A 25652-nucleotide genomic window follows, 5' to 3' on the forward strand; every position below is an offset into this window, starting at 1 on the left:
CAGTCGATTTATTCAATACTTGATGGATGTTGCATTGGTTGAGAATATATCATACATAATTGTATACTTTAGCTTATATGAAGACACGATAGACACCTTGGCTCACACGTAGTATGCACCTTACCTAATATAAGGAGATACACTAAATAGTAAATACATATTTGGACACCTTAATTCATGTAACACACTGCATGTTTGAAGGAATTTTACCCATACGAAAGCATTGGCAAGTGTCACAATTTCTGAACAACAAAGCTTTAATTTGGTGTAATGACTATGAATGGTAATACAATATTACAATAGCGAAGCATAAGGGTGGTTGAGGACCGAGGTAAGCTTTAAAGATGGAAATAATGGTTCCATATTAATGTCACAAGAATACTCATGAGAGTATGAGAGTGTAGATTGAGGAGGAAGTGATTAGGCAAGTCTTTTTATAGGGTACAAAGTCTATAAAAGTATAGGGGAAATGGAAGTGCCAATATTTTCATAGCCAACAAAATGTCCATTGCACCTTGGCATAAAAAGACGACCGGAAGCCGAACTAAGATTAAAACAATGAATTATGCCAAAAGTGCAAGAGACTTAGGGCTCATAATGTTGCTCATAGATTTGGTGTTCATAGAGGGGCAAAATCCTCCATTCCCATTGCTAGTGCCATTAGAGAGGGGTTCAACGGGGAGATTTTCACAAGTGCACACCTCGATCATGGCACCATCTGGATCATGGAAAAATATTTGTTCTACCATTACTCCTCCTTCCAACACTTCGGCCTTCACATACCTCATCCCAAGTTCTTTCAACCTTTGTTCCACTTCTTCAACCCCACCCGAGCACTACATTACATATCATGCGTCGGATTAGTACACAAAACCATTAATTAATCATGTCATTCAATGCATTGATATCACTCCTCACTCATAGCGTTGGATTCGTTGAGAGTGAGTTAATTGATGTAACTATTTACAAGATTATGGGATTGCTTCTTAACAATGTAAATGACTAACAGAGTTGCCGAAGGCTCCCTAAAATAGAAAAATAAGAAAGCAGAAAAATATGATTGTTGAGGGTGAAGGTAATGATGGTGCAGAACTTGAGGAAATCATGCATAATATGAAATGATCCCACCAAGATAATGAGGAGACTTGGCTTGAGATTTTCAGTTTTCAGGGCCATGCCTACATTCATACATGTTTGGTTGGTAATTTTTGTTGTCTTCTTATATGAGGTTTTCTCCTTGATTAGGATCTGAATCCTACCTAACCATGCAGGCTAAGTGAGGGGGTTTAGGGTTTCCTAGTTATTATTATTAAAAAAAGCATGTAACGGAAGCCCTTACGATGTGTTGTCAAACCTTCATTTTCTGATATAGTCTTTTAGGTCATAAATATAAAAACAAAAACGTGTTTGCGATTGCAATGCATATTTCTTTCTTACTTGGAAAGAGATGTGATTGTCCTTGGGATTAATGATTTCCTTTTTCGGAAGGAGAGCTTGTGGATCTGGTGTCTGGATTAAGTGTATCCCTATGCCGTAGTTGAACAACCTGGTCACGAATAATAAAGAAATACACATTTCCAACCCAAATGTTAGCAATGATGCATTACGATCCACGGTAAATTTATTGTTGATCGTTTCTTGATGTAATGAATAAATAAGCTAACTAGCTTATAGGTTAGATCTATTATTACCATTGAGCCAATGAATAGTTGAATGGTTATAATCGATTTAAACTATTGCAATAATCGCGATCATCATCCAATGCACTAAAATGGAGTTTTTTTTTCATTATGTATGGGTGTGTTCTCAATTTGAGCTACTTAGCATTGCATTGCATTAATCAATTTTAATCAGCAATCATATTTTAGATCCTTCCCATTGTGGCTAATGCATAATATAATAACGCCGTACCATGCTCCATCAAAATCGAATGATCCCGGTCGTTTGATCGACATGAAACCCAAGACTTCTTCATAGAAAGCAACCGATTTCTCAACAGACGTGCACAAGAATGACACGTGGTTGATGGAAGAAATAGGTAATGGTCGAGGCCTCATATCTTCCGAAATGTGATTAGAGTTTCAAGTGACTGGGATCGATTGACTCAATCCGAAATTAACAAAATGGATCAAATTAACAAAATGTGCAAATATCACACACAATAGGGAAGGGAGGGGGTGGGAATGTGGATTATTTTGTGAGCTTAGATCAATGTGTGAGGAAGGCAACAATTTATAGATTGGGATGGCAACTATAGTTTGTTAGAATGGTGGAGGGAATTGATTAAACGAGGAAGAAAAGGAAGAAAGAGGGATAGATCGATTTGTGTTATTTTATTGCGAGAGATGGGCACACAATTTATAGATCGAATCGATGACACCTCATTTAACAATGTGTCCAAAGGGTAGAGTTGAATTAATCAAATGACGTGTAGAGAGAGAATGAGGGATTTGTGTTTGCGTTTATTATTTTATTTTAGAAGATTAGGTGCTCTTGCTTTTCTGGCGAATATTGCGTTGCCTCCGACCCATTATGTATCATTCATTTTCTAATATAAGTTTGTCCCTCATGCTCCAAAAGGGGAAAAAAAGTTGTTGCTGGGTCTACAAAGGTGGAAGTGAATGGATTAAATGACGTGGATAGAGAGAGGATGGAAAATAGAACGAGAGAATGAAAAGATCATTATACGACCCCTTGGTTAACCCCTATGACAAAAGCATCCGAAGAACATCAAACTAGAATATTAAAACATCATGTGACAATAAATCAATGCCAAGCTGTGACCTCATCACCTTGTTTATTCAAACATACACTTCACATTTTTGGATTTGTTTTAAAATGAACATTTAGCCATCTTGCTTTTTCTTTATGAGCAATATAGTTTTTTGTATTCCAGAAGATATTTCAATACATATTGGCATGTTCCAACCACTCAATTATTTTCTTCCCTAGCATACTTTAAAATCCTATGCTCAACAACGCCCTCATTTTTGACTCCAAGTCACATCCACTAATCAATTAATTCTTATCAACTCGACATCTTTTGGGACCTATTTGCTTGGAGTTCCTTTGAGCTTATTGAGTACTTCGTCGTATGGCCAGTACAACAAGTTCTTTGTCACTAGGTTATAATTACATGTGTAAATTTAATGTTTCGTTATGCATTAAATTAGGTGAGTTGGTGTAACAACTTTTGGAGGCTTTCTTATTGAAAAGTGTGGGGTTTAGATCTAGTCGCCTAGGCTTGTTGGCAAGATAAATTGCCTTTATGTGTGCTCTTTTAACCGGGAGATGGGATTTGACGTGGTTGGTTACGTCACAATACATTGCTAGTATTTTCTTTGACATGTGAATTGACGTGATATGCTACAATCAGCATTTGAATCAAGATCCTATTATAAGTTTGGAATATCGACATATATGGTACTCCATTTAGATAGAGTTTAGGTTGAGATATCCTAATATTATAAGGTATGAATTTAGATCTAGATATTTTTAATTTGAACTACTAAAGATCACATGGTAAAAAGTGATGTCCTGACTAGGGTTTTATTGACCTGAAGAGTTGTCACCGTAAGATCCAACCTTTATTGGATTCATTACCAACGAGAAGTTGTTGAATTGGGCTCCATGGTGATCATGCACATCAATAGACATACATGACCGCTTAGAGATTTAGACAACTCCCATTTAAATAGACTTGGCTAGAGTTTATATATGACAAAACTTTGATTGTGCTATATATAATCCTTTTATAATTTTTTGAGAAATGCATGCTTAAAAGAAATACTCGAGTAAAGTTGTTCAAATTAGAGCATCAATCATTCAATCAATGTATGTTATCATGCATATTAACAAATGAACCATTCTAGAGGGACAAAATATCTCTTCCCGATTTGACTAGGCCTTGTGTTAAAACCCCTACATACCATTTGCTCAAAAATGTGTTATTTTCATCTAGGATATCCAAGCAAAACAAAAGCCTCAAGCACTTTACATGTTTCAAATAAAGTCGAGTTCATGATGAGTTTGGTCTAATGTGGATATCATGCAACTCGTTTTACTGGCATAGTTAACATGGTTCGAATCTTTATGCTTCGAAGGATGGATTCATTGCAAACAAAGCAATATAATTGTTCTTCATTAGAACTGTGACATTTTTATTCTTATATAACGTAAAAATTGTATTCATCATAGTAGGTGTGCACGATACTATAAACTTACAATTTTTTATAATCACGTTAATAATGCATTAATGAACCCCTTTACATCAATGTGATGTAAACTCTCTTGCCAGACTCCAGTAACAAATGGAAAGAAATTTGGCTTATCAATAAAATGCACGAGATTCTCTCTAACACTGGTCAACCAAACAAATAATCAAGTGAGAATATTGCAATATTTTTGTGAATTTAGTATTTAAATGCAAGCAGATATTTTGAAAGGCATATTGGTATGAATCTTCATGCCATGATGTAGACCAATTATGGGGGTGTATGCTCAAATCTTGAGTTTTTTGTTTAGAGGAAAAAATTGCATTGCAAACCCTACGTCTAGCAAGATTGTACGTGCCAAGCTCAAAATATGTAGATTATTTATATTGTAAACAAATCCAACAAGGAATTAACGTCCTGAATGCAATAAATTGACATGCCATGGTATTACATATAGTGAACTTCATGCAACAATGTCATTAAAACGTTTGCCATTATGTCTTTATGTATATTTCCAAACTAATTGGATCCAATATCAGAATATAGGTTAGCCTCACTATGGGATAGAGGGCTATGATAATGATGTGGGTCTTGTCTCTTCCAAAACCGAAATAATCCTCTTGTGCCTTTATCTCTCAAATACATATAGAAACACTGGGCCCAGTGATGTACCCATCTGTTCCATCCATAATTAGACTTGTTAAGTTTGTCATGTTTTGCAGAAAAACTATAAGCATAATCAATAAAATTTTCAATAATTTGGTATACCAAACCTGTTTTCGTTTTCTTTTTATGATGCATCATTGACATTTTGGAAAACATTGGGCATGCTAACATTAATCAAATAAAATTGTGGTGTAACCCAAACATAAAAACTTGCAGCCTTAGTATTGAACCTTCTTATGGGCATTTGAATCCCACCTTGCCATTAAATATTGATCTTTCACGAGGGATATACTTTCCTAATAAAATAAAACAGAAAGTGTGTATGCCTCATGATGCTTGACCAATCTTGGCACCAATATGCATTAATGTTCATTTCTAATATAATTTTATTGTTCATGCTTACAAGAAGAAAACAATAGAAAAAATGATCGTCCCTTGGATTTATTCGATGGGGCATAAAATGATCAAGGCTTACAATAAAAATAGCATTGGAAAATGCTGCCATAAAATAACTTTGCAAACATTTATAGGAAGCTAAACTCAAGAGTTTGACATGTTGATGAAACAATTTCATAAGGATCACAAGTTCACCTTCTTAGAGAGCGTTAAAGCCAACAAATTATGAAAATGGAGTTTCATAATACATTATATGGTGAGTATTATTACTACATCATTATGCTTTTTGAATGTGTCTAATAAACAATTAAAACCACAAATAGTGGAAATTAGGATCTTACTTTTGCATGTTCATTAATTTATTCATCTTTTAATGAGAAACTTGTCATATTCATTCTATATCTCGTAAAACACAATATTCTTCCAATTTCAAAAGCAAAAGCATAAAGTGTACCTTTTATATTGTTGCTCAATGTATCTTAAAGCATATAACCTAAATCCATTCAATATCACTATAACCAAAATGTCTTACAATCACAACAATGTAATACCCAGGTAGCGGCGCAAGGTTATTGTTGTTGCTCCTATTTGACCAAAAGTTGGTGTAAGGGATGCAAAAACACTTTGCCACATAACGCTCAGACTTTGGTTTTAGGCAAAAAAAACGTTTGAGGGACTAAAAAACGGCACAAAAATGGAGCCACAAAGGGCCAAGTGTAACGAACTATAAAAGATGACAAATAAGATACAACAAAGTGTTGTATAAGAACACAAAAACACATAACATAAGAGACATTCAGAAGTACATAAATTTCTCCCCTTCACACATTCGTCACAAGCATGATTACAATATCTGGTGGAGAGATTTTATGTCACATTTGGTAGTTGGTAAAAACATGTACAATCAAATGGCACCTCCTAGGTCACCGATTCACCAACTAAAAGAAAAGAAAGAAAGAAAGATATATCAACATCGTCAAAGACCAAATTTGGCCCATGAGACAATTGGTCACAAATTTACAATAACGGGATGGGTACCCAATCATAGAAAATAAAAATAAAACATAAATAAAAGAGTTTTAGCGTCGTACAAAAAATGTTATGGGGTGTAGCATGTTCTATCAAGGAAACGACTATGTGCTTAGATTAGTTCATTTCCATCCAAGTCTCTTGAAAAGGAGCGTCGTGACTTGTGGTTTTGATCTAAATGGTCTCCCGGTCATAGCTTCTAGGCGGGTTAACTCATGTTTCCTTGTCTTCATAATTGCTTTTGCACGACAAGTGACTTTGAGGCCCAATATCAGAGGCCGTTTGGTTGTTCTTTGGTTTCTTGCTTCAATGAGGGACAGGTCAAGTGGTGCAGGTGTGTCCATGTTCATCGTCCCCCTTGTCCTTGAAAAAATTCAGTGGTTATGTGTTGGTGAATATTATAAAAGTTATGGTTAACATTTGCAACTTATTCGAGTCTCCATGTCGTTCTAGTTCTAAGATATACTTGCCTAGTATCTTTATATTCAACGTATCTTTATATTCAACATATCCAAGTATTTCTTTGTATTTTTCCTTTATCTTGATGTAAGCTATACACTTGCATGTAAAATGATACTCATCCTCTATCTCTGTGTGACATAATCTACATATCCTTTCCTCTATGGGAACTCCATTAGCATGACCATTTTCAATCTCAAGTTGGTGGGATGTTACTCTAAATTGTCCAATGGCAACCCTTAATGCATTTGGTAAGAATGTATCTAGATCTTTTGGTTGTACAATAAACCCTAACTTCTGAGAAATGCATGAAGTGTTCCTTATAGTACAACATTTTAGATGGGAGTGACTCTAATTGGAAGGTTCATGGTTTAGGGTTTACAAGATTTTAGATGAGAGATGGACATGCATCACCTACCTACCATTATGTCCATGATATGGTAGTTTGGTTACAAAACATTGAAGGCATACACATTGTTACTTATTTACCACAATAAACACTACAAAAATTGGCTTCCAACGATGACCCTTTCTTAGGTCAGGTGTGACACCTCAAGATATTAACAAACAAGTGCACAACCCACAACTGTTGCAAACATCTCCAATTTTGAGTCGAGCTTGATAAACATCATATTGTTCTTAAATGTTTGATGATTTTTTGGGAAAAGAATAATGTTTGATGATGTTTATCATGATCCCCACTCATCATTGCGCTCACCCTTAGGAGGAGGTCGTGGTTGTGGGTGAAGGTGGAATGTCATAACTTGGATGATGGCGTTTAAGAGCTAAATACCTCTTGTTGCATTGTTTGGCCTGTATGGATTGTTCAAGGGTAAACACTTGGTTTTAACCCAATGAATCAACAAAAATCCTATTATATGAAGAGAGCAATTGCAATTTGCCATACCTTTATTGATCAAATGATTAAGTTTCTCAGATTTATAGCTTAAACCAACCCAATGCAATGAAGTAACAATAAGGAGCATATTGAAAGGAATATGGATGTGCAATATTTTGCTTGCATTGGTCATATGGTGTTTTGGGTATGTGGCGCCAAGCATGGTTACTTAGAAGGGAAAATTCACTCGTGGAATCCAAATTTGGTGCATCATGTCATTTATTTTTGAAAGATTTAGACTATTATTGGATTGGTCATATTTTTGTTTATAGTGTTGCACATCTTTTAAGTTCGATCTAACATTACATATTCGCAAAACTTTAGAGTTTATTCTACTTTATAAAGATTTTATAGTTTGCATTTTTTTTAACCTCCCCATGCAAGAACTTTACTAATGTGATAAAATTATTCAACTATAAACGTGTCTAACCTTTAGATACGTTAAGTTTCATAGCTTTAGCTATCTATCATTACCTCTTACTTAGAGAATGCTTCTAAGTATTATTTATTTAAACTCTACTCTTACAATTTCCCTATTTTTATTTTCATTTATAGTTTAAACAATGACTTTTTCTTCAACTTTTTTAGAGCCTTCTATGTTAACACCTAGGTTTTGCTACCATTCATATATTATACTACATTCTACTTTCGCTTTGTTGTCTCGAACCTAGGTTTTGCTACCATTCATATATTATACCAGATTCTACTTTCGCTTTGTTGTCTCGAACTTAAGAGCACATGGGTGTCAACTCTAGTTTCCTTGATAATCTTCATATTAATTCTCGTGGAAAATTAAAGCAACCAAAAAAGACACAGATGCACATGCACATTCACATGAAATATGCATTCATGTTTTGGCCATTTGAAACAAATATTGGTCAATCATGAAGCACAAGAAATGATCAAAATAATTAGAACATCAAATTACAACTTGATGGTCACTCAAATGGAGTCTACTATCAAGCTACTAAAGAGAAATGGATTATTGAAAATTTTGTAATAACTAGCTTATTATACTAGAAACTTGTCAAGATCTAACATTTCTATGCATTATGTTAAGTCAATCATTTATGATAGCCTATGCAACCGATGCATAAATATTTGAGTGTGAGGTATTGTATTTTAAGGATTTGGGGCATCTCGTTATTCATAAGTTCAACAAAGGAGAAACATTGTTGAGATATTTTGACTAACTATGATGGTAGAAGTTGATGATTATGTAATGTTAACCAACTATTACTTCTCGAAATGATCCTAGAATTTCCTCCTAAATCATGAAAATAATATAGTCCTTTTTTTCTTTAAGAAACAGATACTACATTAGTATTAGAAAACGCCATAAGGCTATGCATACAAGATATACCATAGATCCCTTGTATTTTTCTAAATTCTAACCATCGGCTTAAATAAATACTTTGAGGATTCGCGTGTGTGGGGAGAATCGGAGGTTTGGAAAGTAGATGCACGGAAGCAAGAAGCTGGAGGAGATCATGCCAACCTTGCATTATGGCAAACGGACGAAGAGGGAGTAGAAGAGGGGCAACGGGGACTGCAAGGAGGATTGCCTCAATGGTTGCCTATGCTGGAGAGTGAGGCCACGGAGTACACGTTACAAGTGGAAAACCTTTTGAATGAATGTGGTCAGGCACATAATGCATGCATGAGAGGAGATCATGATAAGGATTTGAAAATGGTGGAGACTTCTGATGTATTGGATGTTTTTCTGTCCAAAGAAGAAAGTACAATCCTAAATGCCGAGATCAAAAGACTAAAGAAATGTTCGTTCATTTGTAAGCTATTTGGTGGTAGGCCCAATAGAGGTATGGTCCGTGATATGCTACAGGTAGCTTTAATGGATAAGGTCCCGCATATAAAGAGCGTGGATAATATGGGACGGAATTTCTTTCACATTGAAGTGAATGAAGGGAGTGATGTATCGCAAATTATCAATATGAAATGTGTAGAACTCAAATATGGAAGAGCTCTGTTGTTGGAGTGGCATGCTAATTTCAATGTTATGGATGAGGCTAAGAAAATTGGTAATCCCATGGTGATATCTATGGTATTCCCTAATCTGCCTCGACACTTATATCCGTTGATGCAAAATATTGGGGAGAAGATTGGCACAATTTGTCCTTTAAAGGCAACCATGGTAGACAAAATCCGAGACTCCCCTAAGATTAGGGTGCTTGTGCAAAGTTTGTCCACAGTTCCCCCCCTAATTAGAGTGCATGATGTGGAGGGAAGAATGATAGATGTGGGTGTGGAATATGAGGGTTTACCTGGCCAATGTTTCTATTGTAAAAGAAAGGGCCACATTGCCAAGGAATGTCCAAGGAAGATTAATAGAAATGTAAGGGGGGAGAAGGATACGGGGCCAATAGATAAGCAAGAGATGTTGAGGGCGTCAATATTGAGTAACCTCAATGGGGCTGAGAAGGCGAACACTAGTGCAAATGGCTGGACTCGTGTTTTGGGACGGAAAAATGGCTTGCAACGAGAAGTCAACATGGATACGCCTCAGGCAGATTTGAGAAATCGGTTTGAAGTGTTGCAAGAAGAGGAGGACCTAGCACAAGACTCAAAGAAAACTATTGTTGAAGAGGTGGTAGTATGTACACCTGAGGTCATGTTAAAAAGTGGAACACTTAGACAAGAATCTGCCATGGGCTCCCCTTCCTCCATTGGCAAAAGTGGAAGTATGGGATTGAGAGCAATGAAAGACTGGCTGCGTAATGGGAGGTGTCAAGAAAGCTCATCCATCACTCCTGAAATTCAGAAGTTGCAAGTGGTGGGACAAGGAAGTAAGGAGGCAAATGTTAGAGTTCCAATCAAATTTGTTAGGTCAAAAATATTGGAAGGGGACAAGCTGGACAAGGGATATAGGTTTAGTCAGCAAGCTCTCACAAGACTGACTGATTTGTCACAAGGGGAAGCTCTAGGGCTAAGGGTTTATGTAGTTGTTGCTGAACGAAACAAGCTGCTAGCTATAGGCGTCTCTTTTGATCTAACAGACCTAGAGGTTACAACCAGTAACTTGCCACGGATCTCCAACTTTATAGAAGTTAAGGCACACAAATACTTCCACGGCCTACCTATCACCTGGAATGGAGATAAATGGAGGTTGATGTGGCTGAATGCTGGAATGATATGTGGGAGTTTTCATGATTCTTGCATTAAAAAATAGATTTTACTATGCCTAGAGGAGACGATAGACTCCCTCGATGAGGTGTTGCACTTCCACGAGGAGGAAATGGCAGAAGCTACAAGGCAAGATGTTGTTTTAGGATGGGAGAGGATCAAGGCAGGAGGTTGGGCATGGGCTCGTAGGGAGGGACTATGTCCGGCTTGGGAGACTTCGCAATTGTTCTCATGAAATTAATCACGTGGAACATACAAGGTCTAGGCGGTAGCAAATGTATGTTGGAAAGGAAGAACCTCCGCCAAGAGTTCAAATCCCCTAGCTTTAGGGGTATCCCAGACATTTTTCTCTCGCAAGAGCACCATTTGAGTGCGAACAAAATCTCGAGTATTGGCAATCCTCTAGCGGGGGATTGGCATACTTTTTGGTCCCCAGCGCAAGGTGAGCATGGTAGAAAAGGGGGTGTTTGTACATCTATCAAGAATAATCCAGATATTATTGTTGTGGACCAAGGCACCATCGTGGAGGGACGTGCCATCTATGTGACAGTCAGATGGCAACAACGTATCATTGGAATAATAAATGTGTACGCGCCCAATTCGACAGCGATGCGGGCCCTTTTTTGGAGGCAATTGGCCGATGGATTGCCGATGGCAGATGCATGGATCCTCGCAGGGGACTTTAACATGACTTTGCACACGGAGAACAAGGTGGGGGGTATGCATACGGCGGTGCAGGGGTCAGAGTTAGTTGCATGGGATTTGTTGATGGGCAGAATGGGAGTGAAAGATGCTTGGTATGTACTAAAAAAGCCTCGGAGCTCGTTATGCTTCTCAAGAGAAGGCTGCAATATAAATGGCTATTGTATGTCTCGCATAGACAGAATATACATATGCTCGGAATTGGAAAAATATGGTAGCAATGTTGAAATCATCGCAGGTTCAACTTACTCTGATCACATGCCGGTTACGATTACGCTGGTCACTCAAAGGCTAAACAAAAGGGACTGCAACTTAAGGATTAGTAGTAAACTTTTTGAGGATGTGGAGGTGAGAAGTAAGATAAGGAGTATATGGGAAAATAATCTAGTTGGTTGCGGTGCTTTGGATAATCTTCGAGGAAAGATTATTGAAACTTCAAAGTATTTGCATGAAGAGACTAAAAATAGATTTGAGAGGTCCAAGGAAAGAGAGGTGAGACTAAGAAGATCGATAGCGGCTGCCCAAAGAATGCTTCAGAAAAATCCCAAGTGTCTTTGGTCGAGATTAGGTCTGGAGGTTGCTAAAGAAACACTCTACAACGACTGATTGTGTCAAGAAATAAGATGGTATTCAGGAGTTCAGCAGCTTGGTGGAGCAGGAATGGGGACAAGGTGAACCAACAATTTTTTAAGTTTAAAAAACCGAGCACAAATGGTAACTTCAGTCCTAAACTGATCAAGGAGGGTTGTTCACTGTCAGAAGATGTATCGGAGATCATGGAGGCACTCACATCTCACTATAGTGGGCTATTATCAAATAGTTATAGTCTCCCAGCCCAGCCTTCGCTGACAGAATTTGTATTGGAGCGAATGCAACCAAGAATTTCAGAGGTTGCACAAGTTAAGTGGTCAGGACCACTCTTGGAAGAAGAGGTGTCAGACGCTTTGGCAAGTATATGTAGTACGTCTTGTCCAGGCGACGACAGATTATCAAAAGATTTTTATGAAAAATTTTGGGAACTAATTAAGGTTGACCTGATTGCTGGACTAAATGAGGCATGGGATGATGGGTACCTCCCTGAACATTTTAAAGAGGGACTAATATTTCTAATTCCTAAGGTAAAGGGTATAGTTACGGATGTGAGGCAATGGAGACCGATTACGCTGCTCAACACAATCTATAAGATTTTTGCTAATATGCTGGCCAAGAGGGTCAAACCCCACTTACATGCGCTAATTAGTGTTGGACAAACAGGATTCATGGAAAATAGATGTATAATTGATAATGTGTTGACCTTTTGGGAAGCGATTGCCCTGGCGAAGAAAACCAATCAACATATTGCATGCCTCATGCTTGACTTTGAGAAGGCATATGACAGAGTACAGTGGCTTTTTTTAGACAAAGTCATGGAGCGGTTGGGACTACCCTCAAAATGGAGAGCAGCTGCGTTGGCCCTTTACAAAAGAAGCTTGAGTAGGGTGTTGGTATTAGGGCAACGGGGCCCATCAATGCCATTATGCAAGTCTGTCAGGCAGGGGTGCCCATTGGCCCCCTATCTTTATTTATTTATTTCAGAGGCATTCTCTTTCTTTCTAAATAGACCGGATCCAGGAATTCGGGGTTTGGTTGTCCCACATGCTTGCGAGGACTTGTTGGACTCCATGTATGCAGATGACACTATGCTCTATCTGCAAGGCAATGATGCTAATTTACAACAGGCTGAAAACGGATTGAGTTGTTTTGTGAAGCATCAGGGGGGGGAAATTAATTGGAACAAAAGTAGAGGGTTTTGGGTAAGTCCAAACTCCAGGCTGCATTGGCAACCTAATGCTAATTTTCAATGGGTTCCTAATGGAAGGGCTGTTAAGTATTTGGGCTTTTTGGTGGGAGTAGAGATTCAGAAAAATCAGCAGCTTGAGCAAGTGAAAGACAAAATTAGAAAAAAGCTTCGGTTATGGACATCAGTAAAGCTTTCCCTTGCAGGTAGAGTGGTTGTGGTAAACCACATTTTGTTGGCCACCATGTGGCACTCGTTGGCATGTTGGATGTTAGATAAAGTTTGCATCAAAAATATTAAGGCAATGGTGAGAGGGTTCCTTTGGTCGGGTAGAGACCATGAGACAGCATCAGCTAAAGTGGCCTGGAGTTGTTTGATCAAGGAAAAAAGTCAAGGTGGACTTGGGTTGGTGGATTCGGTTCACCAAAGTAAGGCTTTACTTGGTAAGCTCTTGGTGCGAAGTCTCCAACCTGGACCAGAATTGTGGAAATTGCTTCTTAGAGACAGAGCTAAACTCTGGTGTCCGAGGAATGGCGGCCCTTGGACGGCAAAGAAGTGGTGGTTGTTTAGTCCAGGCCTAACGTTAAAAGAACCTACTAGCATGGAGGATAGGGTGGCCCGCTCCATAATGAGGGCATGGTCAAGTTTAAGAGAGGGGCTTGTCTTAATGCAGCCAAAAACAATGGAGGAACAACTCCATCAACCTCTATTTTGGAACCCCAGGATTCGAAGTGATGACGGTATGATGCTTGGTTAGAAAAAATACTTGCCATGGGGAAAAATGGTAGAGTACAATGTTAGTTCAGTAAGAGACTGGGAGGAGTTCAAAAGGAGAAGAAGGGAGGGACTGGTTGGTAGCCCTAGATTTACTGGCAGGCTGGAAAAGATTACCCATTTGATAGATAGGGTTGTTGATGGTCTAGCTAGGCTGAATGAAGAAGAGGGGGTCTGGTTTGGGTGGTTTGTGGGTGAGGACGATGCACAAATTATCCGAGGCAGGTGCCCATCTAATGAGTATCGGTGGTGGGGCAACCTAAGTGCTTTGGCAGACAATGGCCAATGGTTGGCAGTACGAGTGGCAATGCTGGAAGGTGAGAAGTGGCAAGTAAACCCGGACCCAGGGAAGCTGCAATCTGATTGTAAGCTTTGGATAGTTGACAACAAGCCCATATGTGATTTGGATTGGGATCCACTAGAGGTGTGGTGGCAGAAACCGGGAACAGACAAACTTGAACGGTTTTTCGAGTACACTACCAAGCTAGGAAGGCAAATCATTGGATCTAAATCGATGGGTGTTGCCCTAACTCGCAATAGCTGGAAGGATAAAGGCATTTCTGATGGCTGGTCGAAGTTGTTTTGGAGGAGGCTATGGGCGTTCGATATGCCAGAAAAAATAAAGCTTTGGTTGTGGCTTCTTAGTCACAAAGCTGTACCAGTGGGGGGAGTGGCTTAGGTGTCGTGGTGGTGAGGCTGGATGCAAAATTTGTGGTCACCCTTGGGAATCAATTCCTCATTGTTTTTGGAATTGTAACGAGGCTATTAACATTTGGGGTAGAAGTCTCCGGATAGTGGCAACATGCGGCGTGAATGGGAGAGTTGTATGGGGGTCCGTACAGGGGCTGAAGTTAACAGGGGAAGGTTGGGCTGAACAGTTAAACCCTCACGGACATGGATTTATAGTGCAGGGTGGCAAGGTGTTTCAAGGGGCTGGAGTTCAACCTGGCACTAACTCAGAACTTTTTGAAGAGATATGGAGGATGGTGGCTTGTTTATCGGTCTAGCACATTTGGACCAACCGTTGTAAGTTTGTTTTTCAACAACAAAAGATCCCTAGTGGTGAGGTATTAATAAATATTTGGTTTGAGTTGGTCTCTTGGCTGCGGGGACGATACGACTCGATTAAGGGGGAATCTGATGCAGCTGAAAGATCTCGATCAAAGTTCTTGCTGAAATGGGGTAATTCTCCTATGGTCGACAGATCATCATCAGGGCCTCAATGGCACTACCAAGCACCCCGATGGTTGTTTCCCCCAATAGTTTCTAACCGCGTCTAGGTGCTATAAATTTGTATAGTTATGGTACAAATAACTAGGTTATTGGAGTTGTTTGGATACGTTTGTTGAAAATGAGGTGGGGACTATGTCCGCTTTGATGGGAAGGCCAGAGTGAGGGCTGTTGAGAGGAATTTTGAGAGTTCTATGATGTAATTTTGTTTGCTAACTAATGCGAAGTAGTGATTTTTTTGGAAAAAAATAAAAACAAAAACTTTGGTGCTGAGTCGAACCACTCCACCTTATCAACAAGCCGTCTATAAAATATACCTATGTCCCAAATGGCATGAAACTCCAAACGCTTAAGCTCCACTTGGTGAGTATTACCTTTTATACTATCCAACAACCCTATGCGATTATGCACAATCTCTATCCAAATTCCCGAAATTATTTGGGAAGGTCTTTCAGTCACATTTTGAAATACCTTCAAACATCGAGCCTTCCAAATATACCAAATTGTAATACTACTTACCAATTGCCATATTTGAGGTTTATCAGTTTGTATTTGTGGATTCAAAGGGATCAATATTTTTTCCATCAAACCATATCTCATCATAATAGCATCTGCAACCTCCTCCTGTTCATATACCATAGGTTTATCATGTACCACCGCCCATAATACCACACCCTATGTATACACTGCTCTAGGATATATTGGAGTTAATGATTTTATTATTTGTTTCCATATGTTCGTAGCAAAACCACAACTCCATAAACAGTTTAGCAGTCTCTACTAAATCCGTAGAAAATAATATAGTCTTATTTCCGAAAAAGAATATACTCCAATAGTTAAAATATACACAAACTCGATCGGGAAATAATATAGTCTTATGATGTAAACATCCATGAATATGGGAATTGACTATATTGAGGTTTATTTTCACAATAGAATGTGAATAAAAAAAAACAAGGATCCTCCATGGAGGTGACTTGGTAAGGCATTGACTCAAGGTAACCATGGTTGCATGGTGATTGCCAAAATGTGAAGTTCCATGTTAGAGGGAAGCATATGGATGCTCAAAAGTATCGAATTCAAGTATACTTCAAGTGCACTTATTTGTGCAAACAATCATCACGAAATTAGCAAGCCCAATTGCATCCTAGTAGACAAGACGATGATTGAGGAGCACCATTCAAGTTGACAAGCTCTAGTCCAACCCCACAATATCTTGACTCAAACTTGGCTAAATTGTGGGTTATGTTGGTTATTTCTAGTGTGCCATGCATTGTTAATGTGTTGAGTTGTATCCTTCCAAAAAACAATAGAATTTAAGTTGAATTGTATTCTACTTAAGGAAAAAAGTTTTTTTTTCCAAAGAAAAGATACACCTAGGTATTATAAAATCATTAGAAATACAAAAGTTGATGGTTGGTTCGGTGAGAACAACACCACCAAAACAAAGCTAATGTCAACCATAAATCCATCCATCCTTTCATGAGGAGAGAAGGACCTAAAAACATTTTCAATTCTGCTTTTGCTTCAAACATGATGGCTGGTTCGGTCAAAACAACAACACCACCAAAACAACGCTAATGCCAACCATAAATCCATCCATCCATTCATGAGAGAAGGACCTAAAAACATTTCCGAAGTCAAGTTTTGTAAATGATGCAAAAACCCACTGCCTTGGAAACAATCTAAGAAAACATGCCAAATTTTAGAAACGCAGTTCCAAATCTAACGAGCAATCATACATTATATGAAACAATATGAGTACTATCTTCTACTTACTTGCAGGAGGAGTTATTTTTGGAAAAAAGAAGAGGTACTTGCTTGTTGCTACTCTTTAGAGCTTGTCCCAAAGGTAAACCCTTGATCAATATTCTCTCTATGTGAAGTGTATTATTGATAGACATTAACATATATTAATGGCATGATTCGAGTCATATCTAGATACCAAAGATAAATATAAGTAGAGCTTTGATTGTGAATAGTTTAACCTTTAGTTTACTTTATTTCCCCCTGAAAAAATGTTTAATTATATATGTATGTGTTTGTCAAGCATTGGAGTTGAACGAGTTATTATATACTTATCATTTCAATTTTGAATTATTGCAATTTGTTTAAATCACTTGGAAAACAATAAGAGAAACTTTGTCTTCTCATCAGGTCATCCATTCTCTATAATTTGGCCGTGATGTTTCACCTTTTCATAGCTTTATGTTTGTTATCTTTTCAAAATAAATGTTGGAACTTGGTTCTAACAAAAGAATGTGAAAACGAGCGGAAAATTCTATATAGCTAAACATAAAACAAAGGGCTTACTAAAGTTGAAAATCGTCACAAATATATTTGAACGGAAAGTTTGATGACGTAGGATAGTTATATCTATTTAATTTTTCTCTAAATCATTTTATTAAGCCACATATCACACCCCTAAAGTTTTTAAGTCACTAATAGTTGGGACTCGTGAGAGTAAATTCCCTATTTCTAGCAACTCAAGGCATGTAACCTTGACAATCACTTGACTTTGTTACTCGACGATCATTATCTTGTATACAAGTTGGTGTTAGTTGTTAAGTTCAATGCATTAAGATCATTGTGCAAAATGGAAAGGGACACTCTAACTTCTCTCCATTTCATTAGTCTCACTCTCTCTCCACCCTCTCTTATTGATTGATTTCTCATGGTCTTTCTCTATTATTGGATCTCTCTTAGGTAGTGGGGCAAATAGAATATATCTAAACATTTCTTTGATATATATTACCCATTTTGACCAATCATATTGATATAATTTAGAGAAATAAAAGCAAGTTTTTAAAAATAACTAAGAAAATTGTACACATTTTGTCGTTTATAATTTTATTAAGAGACTAGTGAGATATAGGAGGGACGAAACTCTGAACAATTTCAATTTTTTTGGCATAGATTTATTAAAGATGATGCGACCATTCTATATATCTATAAGCATATTAACTAATGTTTGACGAAAAAATATCCCTTTGTTCATGATGAAACCAGCTACTCACAAACTATTGCAACATCCGTTTCGATAAGTAGGTTTAATATAGTTTAATAAGAAATAAAAATGGTCACATGTGGATATTCTACTTGCAACTCTATGAAAAAGGATTACTCGAAGAAACATTTCTCGAACAACAATGATCAAGTTGAAACCTACATATGAATAATCTAATCATGAAAAACATTACGTGCTAAAGCACAATGTATCAACATTCCCTTTATCTTTCATGTCCTAGATTTTGAAGCTATTTTATTAAAATTCTCAAATTCGGGCACAATGTTGTAGAGGTAAACCTAGCAATGGGCCGGTTTCGGCTTAAACCAAACCGAACCGTTAAACCATGGTTTAAAGGTTTATAAGTTCCAAAATAATTAAATGGTTTGGTTTGGTTTTAATTAATAATAAACGGTTCGGTTTCAGTTCGGTTTGGTTTTTAAACTAGGGTTTATAGGTTTTTGGGCTATCTTTTTTTATCCATTAAATGTTTATGTAATTTAATGGTTTAATTAATGTTTTTCATTGGTTTAATTCACTTAACTTAATTAATTATTTAATCTAATGGCTCAATTAATCTTATTCATTTATTTTAATATAAATGTTTATTTAATTAATTTTTTAATTAGCTTGGCTTAAATGTGGTTAGGTTTAAACTTTTTATTAAATGGTTCGGTTTAGTTTTAACTTTTCCCTAAACGGTTTTGGTTTAAATGGTTTAGTTTACCTTTTTTTTAAATGGTTTGGTTTAAATGTTCGAATGTTCATAAACGGTTTGTTTTGGTTTTTGTTTAATATAAAGGGTTTGGTTTGGTTTCAAGGCATCGAAACCGAATCGGGCCCATTGCTAGGTAAACCTTGTGCTGCAACATTAAGGTTGTATATTTCATGCATTGCTAGCTATAGTTTACTTGAGACAAGCGCTAAAACTTAATGGGTAGGTAGGTGTCTTATTGGATTTGGACCATTTTGCTCATCAAAACATATTGTTAAAAATTTATGCCCATCATATTGGTATATAACATTTATCAATTTGTAGATCTTACACACCCACACACAATGTCATGCTCATCAAAAGCGTGTACTTTTTTTTTTTTTCCAAAAGCATGTACTTGAATGACAAAATATCCTTATAAAGTTCTAAGTCTTTTTATAGAGTGAGATTGTAAGGATCTTGTCATCTTGAAAGGTGATAAATGTGCAATTCTTAGTAGTATGAAATCATGCACACTAGTAGTTTGCTTCAACACATTAGTTGTAAAACATTGACATTTCATTTTCGAGAAGAAGTTGAATGGATTATCTTTAGATGGATTATGCACGCCACTCGAAAAAGGGTAGCTTAAAACTTATTTCTCAACGACATTGATAAGGTCATCAAACGTGAGCTGAACAAACGAAAGAGATAATACATCATGACAAAATTGACAAAGAGGAGTTGTGTCACTATGCTATGGTCTTTAAAACATCAAGGTCATCACATGGTGTTATGACGATGGCAATAAGTGGTGGAAAGCAAAACAAAGCAAAATAAAAATAGAAGAAAAGAAAAACAATTGTGCAATTGATTGTCCTTAATCATTAAGAACAAGATGTGCTCACATGACATTGTCTGAGAAAACATTTAATGTGCAAGATCTCTTCTTTCAATGATACAGTAGCAATAGTAGTAGGAGACCGTAGGAGTCCCTTTCTTATCATTTACTTAAAACAAATGATTCGAACAACAACGAGGTCACATGCCATCTAGAGCTTCCCACACTCCCCCACGTGCCCTTTCTTCTCATCATGATGTCATCATTGATTGTATAACGGATGGACCTGGCTCGTCGTGCTCTTTTTTTTAGATGTGACGTTATCATTGAACTGTAAAATGAATGACATGGTCTATCATGCGTGTTTTGACTTTGATGATATGTTAAGCTCTTGCTTTTTGAAGATACAATGGAATAATTAATGAATGGGCAAATTATGCACATTAGAAATTTAGTCGATTCAAGAAAATATACAGATCTAAATATAGGTATAAATGTATAGAAATGAATACTAAAAAATATACTGATATATTATACATTCCTCGCTCGTTTCGTTTCCCTTTGATCCATCATTACTTCCAACAAGACATGTTTTGAGATAGTGTGAAACAAAGATTGTATTGGTACATAACCCTGAAGGCTGACTTCATAGTTTTAAGCATGAACAACACAATTACATTTAAAACATGAATTGCACATATCCATAGCTGGCAGGGCAAATCACCAAGGTGTGCACACACCTTTTAATTAGAGAAAGCATACTCCCTAGTGGTCTACGATTTTGTGCTATAGTTTATGATATATAAAGGTTTATAAGTTTACATTAACTATAGAAGTCACAAGATTTTGTAGGTATCTATATCTATTTGAGGGATTTTTCATGAGTTGGGCATAACATTTAACATGAATCACACATATCCGTTGCCACTTTTTTAATTGAGAAAGCATGCCCTCTAATGGTCTATGATTTTGTAGTGACTTGAACTCACAATCCAAAGGCTTAGTTTATGATATATAAACGTGTATAAGTTTGCTTTAACTATGGAACTCATATGATAAAGGTTTATGAGTTTGCATTAACAATGGGACTCATTTGATTTTTTTTTTGGAACTCATATGATTTTGTAGAAATCTATATCTCGTTGATGGAATTTCATGAGTTGTGACATAATATTTATTGACTTGATCATAATTTAGTGTTTCATTGTGGGCCAATTCCACATGTTTGTATATGTATTTAAGCCCTCTTTGTACATGAATGAACTTGCACTTTCTTCCCAATGTGGATTATGTGTGAGTGAGCGTTTGCTTGTGTGTGTGTGCACATGCACATGCATTTGTGTCTCCTTAAGCACAATTGGACGCATAATTTGTCCCCAATGTGGATTGTGAAAGCATAGTCATTTCTGTCTTTGGGTGGGCGTGGTTGTGGGTTTAACTGTGGGTGTGCATGTTTAAGCCAAAGCTCAGAGGGAGGATAAGAAAACGAAGAAAATATTAATAATGTTGATTGATAACACACTATGATAACCCTAGGCATGAGCATATTGGGATTAACGTGAATTAAAGGATCTAATATATCTATTTGTTGGATTCACAATAAGTACAAACATGCATTATAATTTAATGTGGGAAATCCAAACAAACATTCCCATATCTCTATGTGAATTTCTTTAACGAGTCTTCCCACATTGTGCGCACATAGATAGTCATTGATAAGAGACCCCTAGGCCATTATTTTGCATTCCTTGATTATATCATATGTGAATATGCGCGCACATAGATAATCATTGATAAGAGACCTTAGGGCCATTACTTTGCATTCCTAAATTATATCATGGGCAAAAAACAACTTGAGGTCATTTTTCTTTAGAACATTGCTAAAACTATAATCACCGTATGTCCTCAAAATTTAAGCCTAATGGCCTTCATCTTAATCCAAAGACAACAACGTGCCCTAAACTTAAAGCACAACACGGTGAGTTGCCTTAAAATGTCACATTCAGGTGGGTCACTATGCAAGAATAATACTACAACCACCACACGATATTAACAAGATCAATCATGCTTGGAGTTTCTAAAAGAGGAAGATCATAACCTCCATGCCATTTTCCCCTTGTTTACAATATGAATTGGGGCACTCTACAATTTGAAGTACTATGAAGCATTCTTACACGTGTGGACCAGAACACCAAATTGGCTTCACCACTAACTCTTTACTTTTGACTAGAGTCCAACAACTTGAGGTAATTTTTCTTTAGAACATTGCTAAAACTATAATCACCGTATGTCCTCAAAATTTAAGCCTAATGGCCTTCATCTTAATCCAAAGACAACAACGTGCCCTAAACTTAAAGCACAACACGGTGAGTTGCCTTAAAATGACACATTCAGGTGAGTCACTATGCAAGAATAATACTACAACCACCACACGATATTAACAAGATCAATCATGCTTGGAGTTTCTAAAAGAGGAAGATCATAACCTCCATGCCATTTTCCCCTTGTTTACAATATGAATTGGGGCACTCTACAATTTGAAGTATTATGAAGCATTCTTACACGTGTGGACCAGAACACCAAATTGGCTTCACCGCTAACTCTTTACTTTTGACTAGAGTCCAACTACCCACTTACAAAGGGCCTTCATGCCCACCTCCTTTTTTGCACCTTGTAACCTTGCAAATCTTCTCCTTAACAACCATTACCCCTTCTTCCACAACTTGCATTGGCTTCAAATTAAAGGTACAATCATGTATAGTAATTTTGTGATGGGTAATGTTTTTGCCCATCTTCAGGATCCAAATGCTTGTTTTTCCCACACTTCCCTCCTCTTTTACCAACACTACATCGATGGGTTGTTAATGGGATGAAACGAAAATTCATATAAGTGTCGCTTGTGTCATGAGATGTTTTTGGTTAACTCCTATAATTATCGAAACCCTTGTTTTGTGTTGCTAAGATATGTTGCCCCTAGAGGATCAATGTCATCATTCACTCTCGGCAAGCAGGAACATTGAACATGGGTTGGTTTCCAATGAATTTGAGAACGATCACACACATTACACACACAAATTCAACATATATGTACTTACCTTTCATGTAATTGTATACTTATATATGTACGGTTACACACTCATATTGATAAATTTATACCTACCTTTACATAACACATACATATTCATATGAACATCCACATACATTCACACGTATGCATGCAAACCCACCCAACCATAGAGGTACACTAGGAAGTTAAACATAAAGATTGAAAGAAATTGGGTGTTAAAGCCAACATCTCGTGAGTATTTCAAAGACATCAATGCAACTCAAGTCACCCATCTCCTCTCTGGTTCAAGACCCCAACATCCCGCTCAGGTTTCAAATGCAGGCATGTATTTTTGTGACAACGCTTGAAACATATCACACTCCTTATAAACTAATGTTTCCTTCTACAACTCATGTTACAAGTGGATTGAAGGTTAGGGTCCTTTTAAAAAAAAGAAAAAAGATACACCTTGGTATATTACTTGAGAAATGTACATATCGAAAACAGAAGGAGACATTTCATCTCACCTCTATTGTAATACAAAAGCTAATACCAACATCTGATCAAACAGATGATATCATATAAGGAACAAATGGAGCACAATCTACAAGTTATGCAATAAAAAAGAAGGTATGGCAGAATTCCACTTCATACCAGAAGTCGTATCTGAAAATAAGTGAAGCCCTCGCCACTGTTTCTTAAAGTCCACTTGACGTTGCCTTTGAGCATCAGTTGAACCCTGCAGATCATCATATTGTCCACGTATGGTATGGACAAATAACAACCAAAATTCAATAAGCATAGTACTGAGATGTATGTGAGCATTATTAAAAACAGCCTCACATCTCATTTTCCATCTCATAGGTTAGGGTCATTTTTAAACAAATGGTACATAAAAATATTAACCCATGTGTCAAACAAGTTGTCTCGTCCTATCACTGCCCGGAAAAATGGCATTATACTACACAACAACTTGTCATTAAATGATTTCCCCCCCCATAAACCCTCGAAACCTAACTTTGTACAACATGTTTAAATTGTATATTATTTTTTTCTCCTCCCATTGTTCTCTTATGCATCTATATTCCTCATTTATTTCTTTAGCATATAGTTACTTCCTTATTACCTTAAATGCTCTTTCATGTTTTCTTATACATTCACTACTCTCAAATGAAATCTTTCTAAAATATCCCACTCTTAATCCTCCACACCTTTCTCTTGCGATCTTCTTCGCTTTGGGGGCTTGCCTAGTTTACACACACACATAATCTCTCTCTCTCTCTCTCTCTCTCTCTCTCTCTATCTCTCTCTCTCTCTCTCTCTTATTGTAAGTACCTTACCCTTGTGTAAAGTTGTTACATTACAAGCACTATGTCTTGGGTTCGAAACCCAATTATCATGAAATCTTTCTAAAATATCCCACTCTTAATCCTCCACACCTTTCTCTTGTGATCTTCTTCACTCTGGGGGCTCGCCTAGTTTACACACTCTCTCTCTTATCGAGAGTACCTTACCCTTGTGGTAAGTTGTTACATTACACACGCTATGTCTTGGGTTCGAAACCCAATTATCTCACATCTATATTAAGATACTTCATACATATCTCTTTTACTTCACTAGATGCCATTGTAGAATGTAGGGGTTAAACCCATGACCTCCTGGTCTCCATTGGGCAACCTTACCAGTTGAGTAAGGTCAGTCGGTCAGTCGGTCTCCGTCTCTCTTTTTATTGTAATTAGTTTACCCTAGTGGTAAGTCGATAACACTACAAGCACTGTGTCTTGGGTTCAAAACCCAATTTTCTCACCTCTCTATTATATACTTCATATATATCTCTATTTCACTAGATGCCACGGTGGAATGTAGGGGTTGAACCCATGACCACTTGGTCTCCATTGGACAACCTTACCAACTGAGCTACATCCATCTGGGCCTCTCTCTCTCTCTCTCTCTCTCTCTCTCTCTCTCTCTCTCTCCATGATGCATCACTAGATTCCTTTGTAAATGAGGTCTTTTTGCAACGCCAATGTCTCTCTCTCTCTCTCTCTCTCTCTCTCTCTCTCTCTCCATGATGCATCACTAGATTCCTTTGTAAATGAGGTCTTTTTGCAACGCCAATGTATCAAGACATGGGACAAATGTGGAGGCTCACGCTTCACACATTATACAACACATATTGCACCTAACTACAAAACCATATCCTTCGCGGAACGGGGAAACTGTACACATCGATATATGTTAGAGCCCATCTGTTATCTGCCATTCAAACTATTGCTTCTATGAGACTTAGCTCAAATGCGTTGTGATGTGAAATGGGGCGTTGGGGCACAAGTGATGAGAGTGGCCGACTATGCACACTTTGCCCTAACAAGTTCGATAGTTTGAGTATCACACTTTGATACAATGCTCTGCCTTTGATCATATTCGACCATGCTTTCCGCATATCTTCAACCGAGCATAATCCTCGCACGAATTTCTCTCATAACCATAATATGCACTCTCAATTATGACATTCATTAGTAAAGTCCAATTTAAAATCCTTTCACACGTATAAAGTGAAATGTAATATTTTTGGTCTCATAGGTCATATTTGACCTCCAAAGCCGATAATAGAATCTATCTATCTCCCTGTCTTCTTGATTAATGCATATCATCCTTGCACAAGGGCCATGCTAATCTTTTATGTATAATTAAAATTTTACAAAATGACTCTTTCTTTGAACTCAATCTCCAAACTTTTACTATAAGAATCCTTATTATTAACCTTGCACCTCCAAA

The 25652-nt window shown here is 37.3% G+C and overlaps 1 protein-coding gene and 1 non-coding gene across 2 annotated transcripts; both read right to left on the reverse strand.

Moving 5' to 3' along the window:
• Positions 1 to 252: 252 nt before the first annotated feature.
• On the reverse strand, positions 253 to 2324 carry LOC147858527 (glyoxylase I 4-like). Its single transcript, XM_087327252.1, has 3 exons — positions 1912 to 2324; positions 1438 to 1546; positions 253 to 836 (listed from the first exon to the last, which is right to left on the reverse strand). The coding sequence occupies exons 1-3, from the start codon at positions 2055 to 2057 to the stop codon at positions 564 to 566; spliced, it is 528 nt and encodes a 175-aa protein (XP_087183378.1). The 5' UTR covers positions 2058 to 2324; the 3' UTR covers positions 253 to 563.
• Positions 2325 to 25492: 23168 nt separating this feature from the next.
• Positions 25493 to 25599, reverse strand: LOC147858528 (U6 spliceosomal RNA). The gene has a single exon (XR_015530555.1). It is a non-coding gene; the product is annotated as a U6 spliceosomal RNA (small nuclear RNA).
• Positions 25600 to 25652: the final 53 nt, after the last annotated feature.

This window comes from Azolla caroliniana, unplaced genomic scaffold, assembly GCF_043228905.1.
Source record: "Azolla caroliniana isolate FFs.n. ecotype wild unplaced genomic scaffold, voAzoCaro1.0.p SCAF_11, whole genome shotgun sequence".
Taxonomy (NCBI): Eukaryota; Viridiplantae; Streptophyta; class Polypodiopsida; order Salviniales; family Salviniaceae; genus Azolla; species Azolla caroliniana.

Bases quoted from the DNA above. Each gene is read 5' to 3' on its own strand.
- LOC147858527 (XM_087327252.1), bottom strand. From the start codon at position 2,057: ATGAGGCCTCGACCATTACCTATTTCTTCCATCAACCACGTGTCATTC. The intron at 1,547-1,911 runs GTACGGCGTTAT...ATTCGTGACCAG, and splicing joins TTCGATTTTGATGGAGCATG to GTTGTTCAACTACGGCATAG. The intron at 837-1,437 runs GTAAGAAAGAAA...TATGTAATGTAG, and splicing joins ACAATCACATCTCTTTCCAA to TGCTCGGGTGGGGTTGAAGA.